We start from the raw sequence: 21,087 nt of genomic DNA, 5'->3' as shown, positions 1-21,087 counted from the left end.
TTGAGTTTATTGTAGAATATGATGTAAGGAACACGGTGCCTCTGGAGTCAGGGGGTCTGAAATTTCCTATTAGCGTATAACAGCACCCACATCCCAGAGCAGTGGAGAGGATCCGATGAAATGATATTTGCAAACTCCCTGGCACAGAGCAGGCATCGTGCGAAGTCTGCCTCAATGAATTCATATTTAATGTCTAGTGTATTCAGCTTCATGATTTCTGATTTTTGCTTTCCTGATCTGTTTCACGGATCTGCTTTTCTCTTTCTTTAACTGATCGCCAGTTTTGATGACTCTGGCTTCCGAATATCATCTTGCGCCCCTCCTGTAGGAGCTTCATTAATGCTTGGGGACGGACTGACTTGCCTGGGAATCGATGCCTACTGTCCGGGGACTTCGGCACGCCCTAATGGTCACCTCTAGAGGGCATTCGTGCCCTGGAGGCCGCTGATTGGCTGCTTTGGAAGAAGGGTCCCCCTCTTCTGCCTAGTAACAGCCTAGGGTCCTTTGCAACCTGCTTGTGCAAAACCAAATTCAGCTCTTATGAATGACGTACGCTAGGCTCTGACCCGTGCCAGGCGCTGAGGGCACAAAAGCAAAAAAAAATGTGGAATGCGGATAATAACACTCCTACTACTTTTAAAGCGCACTGCCCCTGCGTTACAAACACTGAAAAATGGGAAACTGTTGCCCCGATGAGCCCGGGTGAGGCGGGCAAAGATGCCCTCCCCCTCCCACGCCATGCCCGGGCTCCGTCCTGCCTCACTCTAGCTGCCTCCGTCATTTCCGTGAAAACCAAACATCCCCAAACTATTGGTCTGCACGTTCCCAGGACCGGCAGATCCTGTCCTGAATGAAGCACCGACTCTCGCTCACTAGGAGACTACAGGTGCGGCCCCTTTAAGGGAGGAACCCACTGAGGCAATTGACTGCTGGCAGAAAGCATCCTTTCCGGAGGGCGGAGCCTGTGCGTGTCGTCTCGACCAATCCGAGGGCGCTATTTTCCGCGGGAGATCTGAATTTCGCGGCACGCAGTTTGGCGCTAAAAAAAAAAAAGGGAGGAAAAAAAGGAGTCCCGGACCGAGAGAGAAAGGAGGGAGGACTGGGGCAAGTGCGGCGCGGTCGGGGACCGATCCGGGCCTATCCGGGCGGAGTGAGCCCCGCCGCCCCCGGGCCCCCGACAGAGGCCCCGGCCCCTTCGGGTCCTGGAGCTGAGCCAGGCTTCACCCGCGGGGCTGCCTGGAGGAGGAGGCGCGGCCCCTCCCACCCTCCCCGCCCTCCCGGGGCTTGCGGCTGCCTGACCGGCTCGGACCCGGGCCGGCCATGCCCATCGCATCCTAGCCCCCGCCTTGGGCTCCCCTCCCTCGTCCCCGAAGGCTCCGGATCATCGCCGCAGGCCCGATGTTGAGGATCCCCAAGGGGGTCTCCCCCGCTCCGGGGGGCTCCGGCCCGGCCGCACCGCCCAAGCCTGTCCAGCCGCAGCAGACCAAGAAGGCCCTGCCGGTGGTGAGCCCGGTGTGGACGCCCGACGTGCGCAGCCCGCAGGCGGGCCCGGGCCTGGCCAGCCACTTCACGCCGCTGTACCCCCCGACGGTGGCCGTCGTCGCCCCCGCCGCCCCGGGCAGCTGCCTGGACACCACCCCGCAGGGGCCCGAGATCCGCGCGGGCCGCGCCTCCGCCGGCCGGCTGCCGGTAATGCCCCGGGACCCCTCCTCCTTCTTTCCCTTCTGCCTTCTCTTTATCCCCGGGTTCTCCTCCTGCCGCGGGGAACGCGCCGGACTCTGGGCCGGTCCGAGCTCCAGGCTTCCTTTAGTTTTATGTCGTGCGTGGAGAAGGGGCACCTGGGGAGGCTCGTGGGAATAGGGGCCAACTGACCCGCCGCTCCCCAAGCCCGGAGGGGCGCCCGGCCCCGTGGTGCGGGTCAGGTCTTAGCTCTCAGGGCACGTGCCCTCGTCCCCATAGGGAAACTGAGTTCCCGAGGGAGACGGAGGCCTGGCCCCAGTCACAGGTGCTGGGATCCTCGGACCTCGTGCACTGCGCTCCCCGAAGCATCTCCGCCCCAGACTCCCCCCTTCTAGGAATGGTGTGTCCACTGGGGTCGCTTCATGTGCCTGGTTCCTTTCCTCGGCCTTTAGAGATGTCTGGGCCCCACCCCAGGGATGCTGGAGCCGGGAGAGTGGGCGCACCGTTACCCCACTCGGGTGGGGAGTGGGAGGGGCGGTCCCGGGCTGGAGGGCAAATTGGGGACATCCAGCCCTACCATATGGAGGAAGCCGGCCCCCACGTTGTTTCAATACCCCTTCCAGTCTCCTCCTGGCACCTGGAGCCTTTATGCTGCCCCCCACCCCTTCCACCCAGGCCTGAGTGCCCTGGATAGGTCAGGGGCGAGCAACCTGCAGAGTGTTTCCAGAGTGGAATCCCGGGTCTTGTCCCACTCCCAGATCCCTTGGGGGAGACTCCTCACCCCTGCTTCCTCCTTTTCAAAGGGTGTGACCTGGAGGTTTTCCAGGCCAAACCATCGGGTGTGCCCTGATTTTACAGTGTCCTCTGAGCTGAATTTTTTGCCAGTGGACTCTTCGGTTTAAAGAAATCCTTTGGGCAGGGCTGATTCTGGTGAAATAGTCTATCATCTTACACTTCCTTTAAAAAAAACCAGCCATCTCCTTTAGAGGCAGAACCCTGGTCTCTGCTCAGAGCTGGGCAGGGCTTTCTCTCCAGCTTTGCAAGGACGAACCCAAGGTCACCTCCAAGCCTTGAGGAGGCTTCCTCCAAAGGAGGATTTCCACCGTGGTAATTCAAATCCACAGGCCCTGGCGAAGCCCTCTTAGGATACTAGGACAAAGTGAGAAAATAGACCCTGTCCTCAGGGACCTTACATTTTAATAGGGATAGGTACGGGATCTGGGGTTTCACCCTGGAGGGAAATTGTATCTGCCGAAACAACCTGGCACCTTCTTCCCTAGGTAGTCTGAGAGAGTTGCCTAAGGCACTAAGGGCCTTAAGGATTTGTCTTGGGTCCCACAGCCACTTAGTGTATGTGTCTGGACTAAAACCCAGGTCTTACTTTCCCGGAGGCCAGCTCTCTTATCCTCTATAATAATACCACCTTTCTGATAGCTCACATAGAGAGCTACCAACAGTTGCACATGCCCCATCTCTGATAGTCTAATTGACAGCTCTGAGAAGTGGGTTGTTTAAAGGCTACCCATTTTACAGATGGGACCAAAGAAGCCCAGAGTGTTGCACTGACTCATCTCGAATTCTGCAGTTACTTAGTGGGGCTGCCAGGATTCAGATAATCCTGACTTCCAAAGCTGAGTCTCTTTCTGTGACACCCCAGGTTCTTTCTTCAATACCCCTTCAAATACCCCTTCTTCTTCTGGCACCTGGAGCCTTTATGTTGTCCCCCTCTTCCACCCAGGCCTGAGTCCCCTGGATAGGTCAGGGGTGAGGAACCAGCAGCCTCTAAGCCACATGTAGACCCTGGGTTCGGCCTTTTGACCGAGTCCAAGTTTTATAGAACAAACCTTTTTATTAAGGGAATTTGCTCTATGAAATAGGGATTCAGTCAGGGTCGCACTTGAGGACCTAGAGGGCCATGAGACTAAAGGTTCCCTATCCTAGAATAGATTTTTTTCTGTGGACTAGCAGTCATTCCCTAAGGGTCGGGTCAGCTCCTTTACACTAAGATGCTAATAGACATTTAATGAAATTATCTGAACCATGAATATGTGTAATTGATGTTTTAAATTGATAAGGAATAGTAGGGTCATAGAATATGGAAACTGGTGGGAGCCAGTGGAGCTAGGGACGCTTGGACTGGAAAAGGCCTTGGGGGCCAGCTGAACACCCTAAGGCCCAAGAGAAATTCTACTTGATAAAATTTATTAGAAACAGGCACAGGATTGGGAGACCGGCACCTGAGGCCAAAACCCAACTCCCCTCCTTGCCACCTGCAGGGACTTGGAGCTAGCCACTTAACCTCAATGGGCTCTGGTTTCCTCCATCTGTAAAATGGGGTTTGAATTAGACCTCTGGTGACACAGTGTAGTGGTTTAAAAGTGTGTAAAAGGTCATACCCTTAGGTCCAGTTGGTCGATCTAACTAGGCCAGAGTTGGGGGCTTCTGGCTTCTTAGGTCTGGAGGCTCTGCTTTAACTGTCTCTGAACCTTTTTGTGAATCAGAAACTCTTCTGTAATGCAAATGACCGTCCTCTTTTATCTGTTGGGGATGTGAAAGCCCTTTGGGGCCTCTACAGGCTACATCCCTGGAACTGCTGCAGCTGCAGAGGGCTGGGCTTGGCCAGCTGGGCTTTACTGGGAACGGGAGGGGGTAGGGGGAACGACTGCCAGGGAGGGGGATGGTGCCACATGGGTAGTAGGGGGTGGGAGGGGAGAGGGATGGGTGAGTGCAGGGATGGGTACTTAAGGGTGGTATAGAAGGGATTTGTCCTTTTCTGCTCCTGACTGGTTTCTTCTAACTCACCTGGGGCTCCTAGAGTTGAGAGTTGGGTGTTCAGAGGCTGGTAAGGTAGAAATGGAGACCATTTCCTCCTCCTCTTACTGCCTTTGCCTCCTGTGTGCCATTGGCAAGCTCTTCTGGGTCTAGGGCCGTAGAGCTGACCACTCCCCTCTGAAGCAGTGGAGAATCCTTGCTCCAGGCTCCCTTTGCTCCTGTTGGATGAGTTTGTGGTACAGAGTCCTTAGAATCAGAATGTCAGGAATGAAAGGGCTTAGAACACAGAAAGTCAGAGGTTCTTAGAACCCAGAATGTCAGAGCTGGGAGTGCCTTTAGAACCCAGAATGTCAGAGCTGGGAGGGCCCTTAGAACCCAGAGAGTCAGAGCTGGGAAGGACTTTTAAAAGATGTGATAAATCTGGGATTTGTTTTAACCTGGGGTCCATAGATAGACTTTTTAAAGAGGGTGGTGTCTGTGAAATTTTTTATTTTTTAACATGTATTTTAATGACTGCATTTTAATAGATTTTGTTTCCCTTTTAGTCCCATGGATTTTTATTAATTTGTTTAAAAACATCATTCATAGAAGAGGTTCATAGGTTTCACCAGCCTGCCTTAGGGGTCTATGACCCAAAAAATGTCCAGTCTTCATCCCAGACACTGAAATGTCTGGTTGTTCTTCTGTGAAATTAGCTAACTTTCCACTGCCCCATTTTGAAGAGGAGAAAATTGAGGCCCAGAGAAATTGGTCAAAGACTCTGCCCCTCTTACTTAGTGCTAGAACGAACAGGGGATAAGATCCAGGTCTCCTGACTCTCAGCGCTCCCCCCCCCCCCCCCAGCCCGGCCCTCAGCAGGGGCTGGCCTTTGTCCTCCCTGGCCCCATTCTTGCTTCCTCTTCTTATCCATGGACTTTCTTCTCTCTCTCTCTCTCTCTCTCTCTCTCTCTCTCTCTCTCTCTCTCTCTCTCTCTCTCTCTCTCTCTTCCCCTCTTCCCCCCCTCACCTTTTCCTCCCCACCCCTCTCCTGTGCCCCAGGCACCTTCTCTGCCTTCCCTCCTTCCTTAATTTCCTTTTTTATAAAATTCAATTTGCCCTTCCTTACTCATCTTGGAACTGAGAGCCTTTTGGCAGACCCAGAGTACCAGAGATGAGTGGGTGGAAAGGAATTAGAGACCTTTTTAGCATTAGAGGGAAAGGTGGGCTTAGAGACAGAAGTTGGAGGCCGTGCTCTGTTGTGTTCTAGTCACTTCCGCCCTCTAGGCCTCAGTTTTCTCATCTGTAAAATGGACATAATAATCACTTGCCTTCCCTTGTTGGGCTGTTACAAGGCAAGTCCTCTTAGTGACATATAAATGGAATATGGGATAGGTTTGTTCAAATTTAGACCTGTGATTTCATGGAGAGACTGTTCTTCTATAACTTAAGAGTCTTGGGGGGAGGCAGGTAGAGATTGAAATGACTTGTAGAAGGTCACCCAAGGCAAGGGCATAGCCAGTACTGAATCCCCACCTTCCTGTGCGTTCTGCCTTGTTGTTGTTTATTACTTAATATTTATCCTTGCCCTAAAGCCCAGGTGCCCCACCCTTCCAGGAGAAGGATACTCCCTCCCCAGTGATTGGCTGTGGTTTTGGGGCCCCAAGGCTGGGCCCCCGCAGAGCAGATGTGGCCCTGGTCTGATTTCCCCAGCAGGTGTTTCCCAAGCCTGGGGAGGATGGGTGGAGAAAGGAAACTGGGCTGGGGTAGGGGATTCCTTGGCTACTGGCCCTGAAGGCTGGGCTCGGCTGGGTGATGGATGGATGGATGGATGGATGGATGGACACTCGAAGATCCCTTTGGGCTCTGGGATGCCAAGGCAGCCCACACCCCTCTGGAAGTTCTGGCCCTGGGCTCCTGGTGCCCTGTGGGTACTCAGCTTGTTCTCTGAGCAGGTGGCATGGAGCCAGGAAGCCCTGCTAAAGGGGAGGGGTTGGGGGGAAGCTTTACCCCGATAAGGACCAGCTGGGAGGCTGCTCTCCAGCCCCGCCCAGCCCTCCCCTACTGGCTCCTGCAGATAGGCAGTGAGCCCAGGGGTGCTGGCTTGAACATCTCACAAACAATTAGAGGCCCCGTGCTCCACCCCTTTCCCTCCCCCTCCCCCCCAGCCCTAGTAGAGGGTGCAGAGATACATAACAACCCTATATCTGACCTTAAGGAAATTGTAGTTGACTACACAGTAAACAGATTGTTCAAAAGGCAGTGGGGGGGGGGGGGAGGGGGAGAGGAGTGCTTCAGGTCCATAATATTGGGCTGTGGGGGAATCCTCTGGTCTCAGCCCCAATACCCTGCTGTGTAACTTTGGACCAGTCACTCACCTGCTCTGAGTTTGATTCTTATTTTGTAAATGAAGAGATAATTTCTAAGGTTCAGTCCAGCAATTGACTTGATTGGTTTTAAGCTCATGTTCTTGGTTCTGTGGTTATGAAAGCCTTTTCCACTCTGTCCCCACCCCTGGCACTTGAGCCCTGGAGCAGGGGACACACTTAGGGGCTCCTTAGGGAAAGCCAGGAGTCCTTAGCCAGTTCCGTAACAGGTCAGAACTTGGAAGAAGGAAGGGCCCCCTCTGGGGATTTAGGTCTGTCTAGTCAAGGCTTACCCTGTGGAGCCCCTGGAGGTTCCCTACTAGACACAGCACAAATAGGGAAACTGAGGCATTGATATAACTTCAGTGCCCTGGCATCAGGGAAGAGGGTGTGGGGACTGGGGGGGCGGGGTTTCTGTTTCTATATTCTATTGATTTCCCTCTTTTGGTTTTTAGGGTTTCAAGGCCAAGAGGAAGTTGGATCTGGAGGGGATGGGGCGGCAGGGACTCTCTGAATTCCGGACGCCCAAGGGGAAATGCAGCGGAGGAGACGGCCTCCCAAGTCCTAAGAGTGAGTGCTCAGGAGCTCAACAGAAAAGGGATGGCCCAGGGGGCCCTCACCATGAAAACAAAATGTGCAGATGAGTGTGGCTTTTCTAAATCTCTGCTCTGTGCCTCACAGATGTAAAAACCAGGAGTCCTTACTCTCAGGGGTTGAAAGCATAGAACACAGGATGTCAGGGTTAAAAGGGATCTTAGAACACAGAGCTGGGAGGGTCCTTAGAATATAGAATGTTAGAACTAGGAAGGGCCTGAAAACCCAGCATATCAGAGCTGGGAGGACCCTTAGAACAGAATGTCAGAGCTGGAAGGGCCTTAGAACACAGGATGTCAGAGCTGGGAGGGCCCTTAGAACCCTGGATGTCAGAGCTGGAAGGGCCCTTAGAACACAGGATTTCAGAGCTGGGAGGACCCTTAGAACCCAGGATGTCAGAAGTGGGAGGGCCCTTAGAACACAGGATTTCAGAGCTGGGAGGACCCTTAGAACCCAGGATGTCAGAAGTGGGAGGGCCTTAAAACCAAGATGTCAGAGCTGGGAGGGCCCTTAGAACACAGGATGTCAGGGTTAAAAGGGATCTTAGAATACAGAGCTGGGAGATATCTTAGAACTCATTGCTTTAGATGTTGTATGGTGCCCTTAGCTTCTGATTTAGGCCCAATGATAGATTGTTCTGAGACCTATGACATCTGTCCTCTGTGTACTAAGTGAGGGAAGGGCTAATTATACCACGTTGGATGCCGAGACATTATTTTCTTTGGTCACTGCAAGTCTCAAAGAGCATCAGCTAAGGTGAAGAAAGATACCTTGGTTATTCAGCTTGATGTGGGTTAGAATGATGCCTGTGGGCTCAGAAAGACCTGGGTTCTAAATCTTCCTAGCTCCAGAAGCGTAGCAGACAAGTCACTTAGCTTCTCAGTCTCAGTTTCTCCATCAGAAAAAGGAGTACCTCAACACCTGTGCTATCTTCCTCACAGGGTACTGATGAGGAAAGTGTTTTACAAAGGACTATATATCTGGGAATTATTATTGCCCACACTGATGAAGTCACCAGTTCTTAGTGTGTTGAAACATAAGTAGCTAACTCTGAACTCCTGTCTGATTGTGTTTCTTTAAAAATGTCCCATGATCTATTATTCTTCTCATTCATTCCACACACTCCCACATCCCATAATTCTGAGTCCCCCAGAATGGACTGACCAGCCATCAAGTGGCTTCCCTGACCCTAATGTAGGGCAGCTCATCATAACAGGATCTTCCCTGAGATTTTGGGTGGTATTGTGGAAAGAGTGGTGGTGTCCAGTCAAAAGCCCAGCCTTTATGACTGGGGAGAGGTGTCTTTAATTCAATCTCCAGTAATCTGTCCAAAAAAGGGCAAGACCCCAGGCATACAAAGAACCTGACTGCAAAAAAGAAACCCGATGAATACAACTGCATTACTCTGGGGTTTAGTCTCTGATCTGCCAGGATCAATTTTACCCATTTTAACATTAAATTCACTTTTAGCTTGGAAAGAGGTGTTTCCAACTGCTGTAGTTCCTTGTGCCCTCAAAAATGATTCTTTATTCCAAAATAGTTTACATTGATAGGAATCTTTAACTTGGATAAGTTGTCTTAAAATACAGGCTGGGTTACCATTCCAGAATTGAGCGGTAGAGTCCTCCTGCACCACTCCCCTCACTCTAGAGGCTAAACAAGGGGGCCTTCAGTGATGATACCTTAAGTCCCACCAGGCAAGGATATGAATGGACTGGAATTATTCTTAAGTTTTACAGTGCCTACGTTAACTCTGTCTTTAAGATATTAGACTGCCTTAAGCTATCAGATATTGGACCTGAGTTACCCTGTCTTCAAGGTATCATCCTTAATCCATTCCCCTACAAATAACCTTTTGTTCAACTATCAACTACCTTTCCAAGGAACTTTTCTCTGAGGTCTGGAAAGGACTTTGGAGAAAAAGAGCAGTAATGTGTATTAGGTCTACAAAGCGCTTTCCATGTTTTAACTTATTTAGATCTTCACAACAGCCCTGAGAGGTAGGTGCGATGACTGTCCCCTTTTTACAGTGCAAACACTGAGACTGAGAGAGGTCTGCTGACTTGCCCAGGATCACACATCTAGTAAGTGAGGGCAGTATTCAAATTCTTTTCTGTTTTATTTTAAAAAGGAGGTTTTAAATATATTTAAAGGAGGCTTAATAAATTAATAATTCATCAAAACTGATTTTTATTAATGATTAACATTCATCATTTCTATACTTTATATGATTAACATTGATGATGAACATAATATATATAGTTAAGGGTTTAATAAAAATGCCATTAATAATGAATTTTATTAATAATTATCATGTATATATTTACTGTTACTAGATAATATAATAAAACTATATTTAAAGAAGAGCTAACAAGAAATAATAATGAATTTTATTAATAACTAATGTTCATTGTTTACACAATTAATATTAATAATTTGGATAACCTGAATATATTCCAAGGAGTTTATTAATACTAAAATATTATAATTAATGTTATTAATAATAAATACTATTTAAAGGAGGTTTTAAAACTCAGTCACAAAATTTTTACCACTAGAAGGGACCGCCCAGCCTAGCCTAGACCCTCTCCCTATACAGATTTTTTGTGTAACATATTATATGAGTGGTCATCCAGCCTGTGCTTGAAGATGCCACCATCTCCCAAGGCATCCCATTCCCCTCTGCTTGTTGGGAAGTCTTTCCTAACATTGACTAAATGTCCTCTTCTCCCAACACGCTGGGTCCCGTCTGCTGTTCTCCCTCAGGTGACATGGACTGACAGTTCCTCACCATCCTGGGTGACTTCCTGGATACCTTCCAGCTTATTGGTGCCTAAACAGTGGTGCCCAGACCCGGACAACGGCCAGAGCCTCTGGTTGGTCTGCCTCCCTGCCTCCAATCTCTCCAATCACTCTAGGCCCCTGCTCCACTCAGATGCCAGTCACCTTCCTAATACACAGGGCTGGCCATGCCACCCCTCTCCTATGTCATAAACTTGGCCAGCTCCCCATTGCCCCCGTCTTCTCTGTGGCTTTGAAAGCCCTTTATAACCCGACCCCTTCTAACCTTTCCAGTCTTTCCATCTTATTCCCTTCCTCATATTTTTCTTTCTTATAATACTGGCATCATTGCTGTCTCTTAAGACACTCCCATCTCCAGATGCTGGGCATTTCCCCTGGCTATGCCCCATGCCTGGAATGCCCTTCCTTCAGGTCCTCCCTAAAACCAGTGTTCTATGTGATGCTTTTTCCTGATGTGCCTCAGGGCTCATGTTTTCCCTTGGTTATTATCTCTGTTTTATCCTATGTGTGTGTAAATATATATATATGTATATGTGTGTGTGTGTGTGTATATATATATCCTGTTTGTTCATGATTAATAATAACTACCACTCACCTTTATAAGTATCTCATTTGATCCTCACAACAACCCTGGGAGGAAGAACGTACTATTATTATCCCCATTTTATGGATGAGGAAACTGAGGCAGAGGGGGTTAGAGTGACTTGACAGCTAGTAAGTATGTGAGGCTGGCCTCCACCTGGGTCTTCCTGACTTCAGGCTCAGTGGCTGCCTGGTTGTCTGTTGTCACCCCTCTTAGTGTCTAAGTTCCTGGAGGACCAGGGACTATTTTATTGTTTTCTTCATATCCCCAGTCCTTGAGCAGTTAGGTGACACCACAATGTAGAGTACCAGCCCTGGAGTCAGGACGACTCATCTTCTTGAGTTCAAATCTAACCTCAGACACTAGCTGTATAGCCCTGGGCAAGTCATTTCACCCTGGTTGCCTCCGTTTCCTCATCTGTCAAATGAGCTGGAGAAGGAAATGGCAAACCAATCCAGCATTTTTGTCAAGAAAACTCCAAATGGGGTCATAAAAAAGGTCAGACAGGACTGACCGAGAACAATAAATATCCCCAGTCCTTAGCAAAGTGCCTGGCACATAGTAGATACTTAATAAATTCTTGTTGACTTGATATTATCCAGAAGAGCTCTGACAGAGTCTGAATATAATGACAGATAGTATCACTTTCATATTCCTGGAAACTAGACATCTAGCAAATGCAGCACTAGCTGCTGAATCATAGCTAAACTTGTGTTTCACTGCAACTGATCTTTTTCAGAACAACTGCTGTCTAATTGTGACCTCCCTCCCCCCATCCTTTACTTTCAAAGTCAATTTGTAGAACCCTCCCATATTTCTTCCTCTATAAATTAGGGGCGATAGACTATTTACCCCTCAGAGTCATTGCAAGGCAAGCATTTTGTAAAACTTAAAACCTGTAAAAATGGGAGCTAGAATAAGATTTATTTCAGTTGATACAGAGTGACATCATAGGTGCTTAATCAATGCTTGTTGATTGACTGGAAGTGAAATTAGTCATTCAGTACCTGTTAAGCATCTACTATATACCAGGCACCATGCTAAGCCCTAGGGATAAGTCAGGGCTGGGGAACCTGCTGCCTCCCTCCAGGTCACATGTGGCGCTCTAGGTCCTTAAGTAAAGCCCTTTGACTGAATCCAAACTTGGATTCAGACCAGAGGCCTCACTTGAGGGCCTAGAGGGCCACAAGGGAGGCCACAGTTTCCCCACCCCTGAGACCCCATCTTTGGGAAGCATCCCGTCTAATGGAGGGACAACTCTGGTTGGACAAGAGAGAGGAGGGGCTGGAATTAAGGGGGATGGGAAAGAAGTAAGATGTCAGTGGAGCCAGGAAAGCAATGTATAAAATGATTCCAACAGATGCAAATGAAAAGAAGGAAAAACAAATATAATCCAGCTAGCGCCTCTTTCGCTGGAGAGATGGAGGACAGTGAGGATGAAGCATCGCGTCTGTTGTTAGTTTTACTGACTTTTTTCCTTAGTCTTAATCACAAGCAATAGATTTTGGCAGAGGGAGTGAATATATTTGGAGGCATCGAGGATTTAACAAATCAAGAACAGAGCGAGCATTTTTAAAGCAGCTACTATGTGCCAACTGCTGGGCTAAACACTTCGAACTGGTTACCTCCTTTGATCCTTACAACCACCCTGGGAGGTCGGTGCTGTTATTCTCCCCATCTTACAGATAAGGAAACTGAGGCAGGCAGGGGTTAAGGGACTTACCCAGGGTCACCCAGCTAGGAAGTGGCTGGGTAAGGATTTAATAAAATAAAGAAATGAGAACTAGGATTCCCTAAGCCAGGTCTTTGCTTTCTTTCCTCCCTCTTCATCAGCCCCCAAGTCCCCAGGTGAGAAAACAAGATATGACACATCCCTGGGGCTGCTCACCAAGAAGTTCATTTACCTGCTGAGTGAGTCAGAGGATGGGGTCCTGGACCTGAACTGGGCGGCCGAGGTGCTGGAAGTACAGAAACGGCGCATCTACGACATCACCAACGTGCTGGAGGGCATCCAGCTTATACGGAAGAAGGCTAAGAATAACATCCAATGGGTGTAAGTGGCAGGGAGGCCTGGGACCACCCCTCCCCAGGGAGGAGGAAGAGGAAGACTGGCCTGTCCTGGCTCAGGTTGGAGGGGGGGTCTGGTCTGAAGGCAGGGACCCCAGACCCCTGGGAGCTGAGGGAGCTGAGAGACCTGGATGCTGAGGGATGAACCTTGGAATCCCAGCCTCTTACTAAGCTGGGGGAGAAGACTATCAGTGTGCTCCCTGGAGTATTGTGGGTGATCACAATAGACTACCCTGGCTCCCTGCTGAGCCTCCCTGAGACATCCCTACCATGGAACATAAGCTCATTGAGGGCAGGCATGCTTCATTTTTTTGTATTCCACACTACCTGGCACCTACTAGGTGCTCAATGCTTGTTGATCGAGTGAGGCAACGAAGTGATTTTTTGCACTCGTTTCATTCAAATATTAAGCAGTCCAGTTGTTTCCCCCACCCACCTATTTCAAGGCCCACTGAGGCTGGGGCCAGGCCTGCCTAGGAGTTGAGTGAAGGTATGGGGCTTCTCTATTCCCAGAGGCAGGGGAATGTTTGAAGACCCAGCTGGGCCTGGGAAGCAGCAGACCCTGGGACAAGAATTGAAGGAGCTGAGCAACACCGAACGGATCTTGGACCAGCTGATTCAGAATTGCACCTTGGATCTGAAGAACCTGACGGAGGATGAGAACAACCAGAGATATCCTTTTGAGGAGGGGGCCTGGGATGTGGGGGTGGGGCAGGGAAAGGAGGACTCCTACTAGGAATGTGATTGATCTTACCCAAGGGGAAGGTCCTGGAAGCTTCTAGAATTTCAGTAGATACTTGTAGAGAAGGCAACCTAGGCAGAAGAATGTTGTGAGCAAAGGTGTAGAGGTGGGAAAGTATATATGGCACTGAGTTGTGGTGAAGGAGTAGTAGGGAAGGGGCCTTGAAAACCAGACTAAGGAGCTTGGAGCTGACAAGATTCCCATTTCCCTTAACCTGGTTTCCACGTTGGCCTATGTAACCTACCAGGACATCCGGGCTATAGGAAATTTCAAAGACCAGACGGTGATTGCTGTGAAGGCCCCTCCTGAGACTCGTCTGGAAGTCCCAGACCTGAGGGAGGTGAGGGGTAATTGTACTGTTCTACTGGAAATCTAGGATTTAAGAAGCTTTACCCCCTCAAGGGATCAGTCATCCAAGGGACCATCTAGGCTCCTTGTACCCATATGCACTGTGGTAACTAGCAGGCCAAGGAACTCTCAGGCAGTGTTTCATGGAGCCTGATAGCATCGTAGGAATGTCAGACCTGAGAAACTAGAATGATAGTGGTGAATGGGACATGAAGATGGAATTTTGGAACATAAATGTCAGTTGGAAAGGACTTTAGAACATAGGATGTCAGAGCTGGGAGGAAACTTGGAACCCAGAATGTTTGGACTTAGATGAGTCTTTAAAAATTTTCTAATGTAACATGGTAAGACAAATAAGAGTGAGAGACTTGGAATAAGTACAACCTGGATTCAGCTTCTACATCATACACTTTCTAGCTGTGACCCCCCCCAGCCATTGCTTAACCTCTCTCTGTCTCAATTTCCTCATCTGTAAAATGGGAATGACAGCCCCTACCCCACCTGTCATTGTGAGAATCAAATGAGATCTTGTCTCTAGGACACATTGCTAGCCTTACAGTCCCACAGAAATGTGAGCTATTGTAAACGAATGACTTGTCCAGCATCTCCACAGCCAGTTAATGACAAACTTCCAGCCTGGTGTTTTTACTGTGCTACTAAATGTGTCTACTGTGTGTGTGTGTGTGTGTGGTGTGTGTGTGTGTGTGCGCCTACCTACTGTGTATGGGCCTACTATGTGCGTAGTACCTACTATGTGTGCCGTGTGTGTGTGCCTGCCTACTGTGTATGGGCCTACTATGTGCGTAGTACCTACTATGTGTGCCGTGTGTGTGTGTGTGTGTGTGCCTGCCTGCCTACTGTGTATGGGCCTACTATGTGCGTAGTGCCTACTATGTGTGCTGTGTGTGTGTGAGTGTGTGTGTGTGTGTCTTTGGGGAGGGGTCGCTGAGGGGCAGACAAAGCTCAGACAAAGCCTCTCTGGCTTCCTATACAACAACAAACCTGCCCTGAAGACCTCTCTCTCTCTCTCTCTCTCCCCTTCCCCCCCACTCTCATTTCCCAGGAGAATCTGCAAATTTATCTAAAGAGCACTAATGGACCCATTGAAGTGTACCTGTGCCCAGAGGAGAACCATGAGGGAAGCAGCCCCTCCCGGGAGACTCCCCATTCTGGCCCAGGCCCCTTCACCGGCCTGCCCAGCAGCCCTTGCAGCCTGGATCTCATCGCACCGCCAGGTAGGTGCTGGGCCAGGATCATGGTCTCTTTCCTCTTGCTCTGGGAGTAGAGGAGCACACGAGTCTGTCACGCCACCCTGGAACTCTAGCCCCTTGAAAGCTCCCCAAAAAGTTCCTTTAGCCCAGACTTTGATTTTGCTGTGATAAGGATCATCAGAGAGGATTCATTGGTCACATACTTTCTGTAGGACATTTAGAGCCCCAGGAGGGGATGTGGAGAAACTTAGTCTGATAGCAGTCACTGAATCATAGATTGGGTGGGAAGTCTTGAACACAGAGGGTCCTTAGAACACAGAATGTCAGAGCTGGGAGGAGCCTTAGAACACAGAATGTCAGAGCTGGGAGGGCCCTTAGAACACAGAATGTCAGAGCTGGGAGGGCCCTTAGAACACAGAATGTCAGAGCTGGGAGGAGCCTTAGAACACAGGATATCAGTCTCCCACTCTCCCTCCTCATGTTCCAGAGGTTGAGTGAGTGGTTTTCCCCAGATCCTGCCCCTCCTTGGTGACAGCGGGTTCTTGGACCCTAGCCCACTGGTCCTTGTACCCCATCTGCCTGTCCTGTACTTGTAAAGATGACTTGTACTGCCTGTTTCACTGAATGAGCACTGTGTGCATGGCATTTGTAATAACTGGAATTTGTCTAACATGTTAAAGTTTACAAAGCGCTTTGTGTGTATTCTCCCATTTGATCCTCACAACAGTCCTGGGAGAGAGGTGCTATTAATCTACCCATTTCAAAGATGAGGAAACAGAGGCTGAAAATGGCCAGGTGTGTTGTGCAGGGTCACCCAGAAAGCCAGGAAGTATCTGTGTCCAAATTCGAACTCAGGTCTATCCCATGTCCTGGTCCATCTCTCTTTACTATGACGCCACTTACCTGCTTCTATCCTATGTACCCTTTCATGGAGCAGGATCTTGAGCAGTGTCCAGGCAGAAGGGCCAGGGGATCAGGAAAAACTTCCTAAATGAGGTGGGGTTTGAATATGACCTTGAAAACCTTTGATTTTTCCAGCTTCCTCCTCCCAGGCGCTTTTGGTGCTGAGGTCTAGACAGGTGGATAGATTTCCCATCCCTGCCCCGGAGAGGAGGGTGGGGGCTGTGTCTTTGATCCATCTGCAGACCCCTTTCTCCCCACAGATATTCACCCCCCTCCTAATAATAAGACTATGAAATAAAGTCACAGCCCCTCCAGGCCTTGATACTGGGATGATGATAAGATCAGTACTTGAGTCAGACTTGATGACTCTTGGTGGGTTTTCATACCCATTATATCTCATTAGCTCTTGAAACCTACTGGGGTCAGAATTCCTATCCTCATTTTACAGATGAGGAGACCAAGGTTCTCAGAAGTTCCATACAAATGGACGCTGGGTCTCCAAGTCTCTCAGTCTGATTCCTTTCATCCCTTTGAAGACTGAGAGTCCCCTGGGAACATCTGGCAGGCATGGCCCCATTTCCCTGCTTAATTCCCCTGGCCTCCAGCCCAGTTCTCATCTCTTTGGCCTAGGCCTGGGCCCCACCCCGCTCTTCCTCCTGAACCTTAGCCAGGGGTGGGGTGGAGCCTTTACCTACTGAGCTCCATGTTGGGGTGGGGTGACCCCTCTGAGTTTGGGCAGAAAGGGGAGGCAACCCAAGCCCAGGAATAGCACCGAGAGGTTTGGGGCCGGCTTCGGTGAGCACCAGGCCTGCTCATAGCCTTTCCAGAGCTGATGGAGGGAGGGGGAGCACCAGAAAGCCTCCCCAAATCCTTCCTTCTAGAATGCCTGCTCCATCACCCCACACTCTAGCATTAGAAAGTCCTGCCTTTGGAAGGTAAAACCTTTTTATGTCTTGCAGAATCTCCTCTTAGAAATGTAAAACCTTAAGCCTTTATTAGCTTAAGGAGGATTTGTTTAATCTTCTAGTAGTGAAGGGGGAGCCTGATGAGAAACCTCAGTTTTTCTCCTAAAAATAGAATGTTAGTCATCCTTGGGACAGAGGATCATAGTGAGAGGGGGTAGTCGTTGTTTTGGGGGGTGGAATGGTCCTTTCCCAAAATTCTCTTCCTTTATCTATATATAGAGTGTAAAGCACAGTAGAGAGAACTTTGGACCCCTCCTTTCCCAGCCCTCCCCTCAAGTCTGGAGCTCTTTCTGCTGTGTGATATTAGGCAAGTGTAACATCAGCCAGGAGGTGGCGCCATAGTGCTCAGAGCAGAGACCTGGGGTTCAGAGAGGACCTCAGATACTTACTAGTGCTGTGTGACCTTGGGGCAGTCACTTGTCTTCCTCAGTTTTGTCAGGTATAAAATGGGAGTTGTAATAGAGTTGTGAGAATCAAGTGAGATCATATTTGTAAAGCGCTTTGCATAGTGCCTGCTGAAAATGCTTATTAACCCTTCCCTAGGAATGTGACTCTATCCTTTCCAGGCCTTAACTTAATAAATGATCTTTGATGATCTTGCCCATCTGTAAAATTAAGAGGTTCTGGAAGTAGATCACCTAATCTCAGAGCTAGACGGGACTGCTGAGGCCATCTGAGTGTACATGGACAAGAACCTCCCATAGCCAGTGGCTTGGAGGCTTCCAGTGACAGGGAGCTCACCCCCTGATGAGATTTGGACCCAGTGATATCAGAGGTCACTGATATGGGAAGATTTTTGCCTTTGTAATTATTCTGAGTTTTAACTGTCTGTGAGATTTGGAGCAGGTCACACCACCTCTCTGGGCCTCAGTTTCTTCATTTGTAAAATGAAGGGGCTAAACTAATTACTCCCCAGGGTCCCTTCTTGGTCTAGAACCTTGGAACCTCACCTTGTGAGGTCCCTTCTAGACCTGGCATTCGAGGATGTTAGCAGCCAGCCTGTTTGAGGGGGTGTCCTTCCTGGAGGGATGCCATGGGAGTGTGATGACTTGATCTCTCTCCTTAGCTGTGGCTCCGAAGTCCCAGCCATCCCAGGCCCTGCTGGAGGTGAATGAAGGCCTCCTGGACCTGCCCCACCCACTCCTGCTACAGACCGAGGACCAGCTCCTATCCTCATCCCTCAGTGGCTCACCTCTGGTCAACTTCTCCCCACCTTTGGATGAGGAGGACTACCTGTGGGGTCTGGATGGTGGGGAGGGCGTCAGCGACCTCTTCGAATCCTATGACCTGGGAGATCTGCTGAGGAACTAGCACTCTCAGCTCTCTTCATCAGCACTGGGCACTCAGAGCAGCTGTTATGGGCCTGGGGAGATTGGAGGTTGGGGGCAGGGAAGTGTCCTTCCCCTTAGGTCCTCCCTTGCTCCCCAGGACCCTCTGGTTTACTTCCCTTCCTCAAGGAGTCAGACTCCAGTAGCAGCAAAGCTGGGGTGGCAGCTGTTCGTGGGATGGAGTTCAGGGTTGGCTGGGGTGGGAAGGGAGTGGCAGGTTGCCCTCCCTGCATGTCCTGCCTGCCCTATTGGAGGCTGACCCAGGGTGAGGACTGCCCTATCCCTGATCATTTCCCAGGTAACCCTTCTCTTCCTGGCTCCCAAGGCCAGGGGCGAGGCTCCTTCCTGATGGGAATCCAATCCTCAGAAGGGTTTAGACCCAAGTTAGTGGTGCTTTGGTGTGCCTCGGGGCTTTGGAGCCCACGCACTTAGTCATTATTGTATTTATTTGGGATTTTCAGGTTTGAATGGCTTCAGTGTTTTGCCCAGATTCCCTGGGGTTGGGGCAGCTGGGAAAAACATGTTATCCTGTTTTTTGTTTTCTTTTAAAGGAAGATATACTATCCCCAATGCGGCCAGTCCCCCACCTCCATACCCTTGCCACACCTCAACCAAGACCTAGAGATCTGTCTGATGTTCCTGTAGCTCTCATACCTTCCTTGGCCCTAGTGGGGAGGGCTGTGTGTGTGTGTGCGTGTGTGCATGTCTCTGTGTGTGCGTGTCTCTGTGTGTGCATGTCTGTGTGTCTGTGTGTCCATTTATCTGTCTATGGGAGGAGCTTTGGCAGAGCATTGACCAGACCAGCTAGGCCAGTGACCGGCCACCCAGCTCCTTCCCCTCCCCATTCTAGGCAGACTAGGACCTCAGACAAGGCAGCTGAAGGGATCTTGGTTCCCTTGATAGATAGGGCCTGCCTTATTTCCAGGGCCTGATGGGAATTGTTCCATGCCATGGAAAGATGTCAGCTCTACAGCTCCATCCAGTCACAGGCTCCAAGGAGACCTGCCTTCTCTCTCTTGCCACTAATTGTACAGGCCCCTGATGTATGTGTCCTGCGATGTGATTGATGGGAAGGTAACTGGTATTCCCTCCCAAAAGGCACTTGGGAGTGGTAGGAGATGTGGGTGGGATGCCCACCTAGTCTGAAGGTCCCAGTTTGCTGGGATACTTAAGAGTCATCTCTTGCCTTCCCCTCATATCACCCTCCCCCCTAGCTTCCTTCTCCCATTCTTTGATCTGATCCTTTCTGACATAATAGCACTACCTGTAGAGGGAAGGAGGTGGTACTACCCAGTAGGAGACCCCAGTCCACTCCACCTCCCCTCCACTCCCCTCACCAACCACCTTTGTGAGAAACATCCCTCAACTAAGTTCCAGGGGCCAAGTGTTGAGGCCCTGTCACCCTACCCGGATGGTGGGACAATGCTGACATTCAGTGCCCTTTGGTGACTGTCCATGACTCAGTACCCCAGGGCTCTGAGATAACTCTCCCTTCCCGTCACCTTCTATGGGGGATTGGGAGCCACCAGTAGCTATGGTCTGCTAGCAAAGATGTGGTTTTTTCAGGGGTGGGGTGGACCCAAGCCCTCTTGGCACTGGGCTGGGAAGCACTTTTATTTTTTTAAGTTGAAATTTGTGGCATTAAATTGGTTTGCAATGTGAAGTTAACATAGTTGCTTCTGAGTGTTTTCTTGGTACCATTAGAGCCGGGGATGGATGAGTTTTACAGACAAGCTGGAGATGGAGATGTTTGGATCCAGGCTCAGGTGTGCCCCATTTGGTAGCATACAGAAACAGATGTGCCCTGTTCCATGTTCAGAGGGAGATGAGAGCCGATGCTGTTGTGGTTTCACCTGACTTGACTTGGCACAAAATAGCCCCTTACTGGGGGAAGGAAAGGCTGGGGTCACTCGGATTCCCAGGCCCCTGGACACAGTCGAACTCCTTCACTGAGGAATTGTAGCCTAGCCAACATTCTCTATGTCCTGTCCAGCAATTACCCAGGGGCTCTGGTTCTCCAGGGGGGAAGCCCAGGGTAACCAGTTGAGATACAAAGGAGCACCCAGAGACCCTCTTGACTTTTTGGATGGTGGAAGGGAAGAGGGAGGGTTGATTGGGATTGGCAGAAAACTTTGCCACTCTGAGACCATTTTTCCAGAGGTCCAAGGGGGAGAAGAGGCATCTCACCAGCACGATCTTCAAGGAAAGAACTATGGGGTAGATTGGCTTTCCATTATCTAAAGTCAAAAGAAGGCTTTAAATGGGGAACTAGGCTGTAGTGGACTTTTCTTGTCTCCAATGGGAATTTTGGAAAGAGGAGAAATCTGGATTCATTCTCTAGGTCCTTCGGGACAGAGCAGAGTCCTAGCCTATCTTCTGGAGGGAGAGGATGAGGGTAAGAAATCAAGTGAGTTCCAGAACCCTGGGTCAGAATCTGCAGCAGTTACCTATGGAACTGGGGGTGTGCTCACACCTGGGCTTGAAGACGGGTTCAATCTGTGTGACCCCGACCAAGTCACAACCTCGAAGCTTCCGTTTCCTCATTGGTAAAATGGGGATAATAATAGTGTAGGTCACTTCCAATCTTAGTTTTCTTCATATGTAATCGAGTGAAATATTGGTAAAACACTTAATAGTGCCTAGTATATAGTAAGCTGTATATAAATGCTTATTCCTTCCCTCCTGTTCATCCTTGTAAAATGAGACCAATAATATAACCTACCTCAGAAAATTGTGAGGATCAGATGAGT

The 21,087-nt window shown here is 49.7% G+C and overlaps 1 protein-coding gene across 1 annotated transcript; it reads left to right on the top strand.

Annotated features, from left to right (window-relative positions):
- The first annotated feature begins 1,300 nt into the window (after positions 1–1,300).
- Positions 1,301–20,005, top strand: E2F2 (E2F transcription factor 2). Its single transcript, XM_072609257.1, has 7 exons — positions 1,301–1,689; positions 7,250–7,364; positions 12,607–12,826; positions 13,354–13,512; positions 13,808–13,922; positions 14,994–15,165; positions 18,076–20,005. The coding sequence occupies exons 1-7, from the start codon at positions 1,399–1,401 to the stop codon at positions 18,318–18,320; spliced, it is 1,317 nt and encodes a 438-aa protein (XP_072465358.1). The 5' UTR covers positions 1,301–1,398; the 3' UTR covers positions 18,321–20,005.
- Positions 20,006–21,087: the final 1,082 nt, after the last annotated feature.

This window comes from Notamacropus eugenii, chromosome 5 (genome assembly GCF_028372415.1).
Source record: "Notamacropus eugenii isolate mMacEug1 chromosome 5, mMacEug1.pri_v2, whole genome shotgun sequence".
Lineage (NCBI taxonomy): Eukaryota > Metazoa > Chordata > Mammalia > Diprotodontia > Macropodidae > Notamacropus > Notamacropus eugenii.
This window is presented reverse-complemented; position numbering and strand designations above follow the sequence as displayed.

Excerpts from the sequence above, each read along its gene's own strand:
- E2F2 (XM_072609257.1), top strand. The coding sequence starts at position 1,399 with ATGTTGAGGATCCCCAAGGGGGTCTCCCCCGCTCCGGGGGGCTCCGGC. Across the intron at positions 13,923-14,993 it reads AAGTCCCAGACCTGAGGGAG|GAGAATCTGCAAATTTATCT; the intron begins GTGAGGGGTAAT and ends CTCATTTCCCAG. Across the intron at positions 15,166-18,075 it reads GGATCTCATCGCACCGCCAG|CTGTGGCTCCGAAGTCCCAG; the intron begins GTAGGTGCTGGG and ends CTCTCTCCTTAG.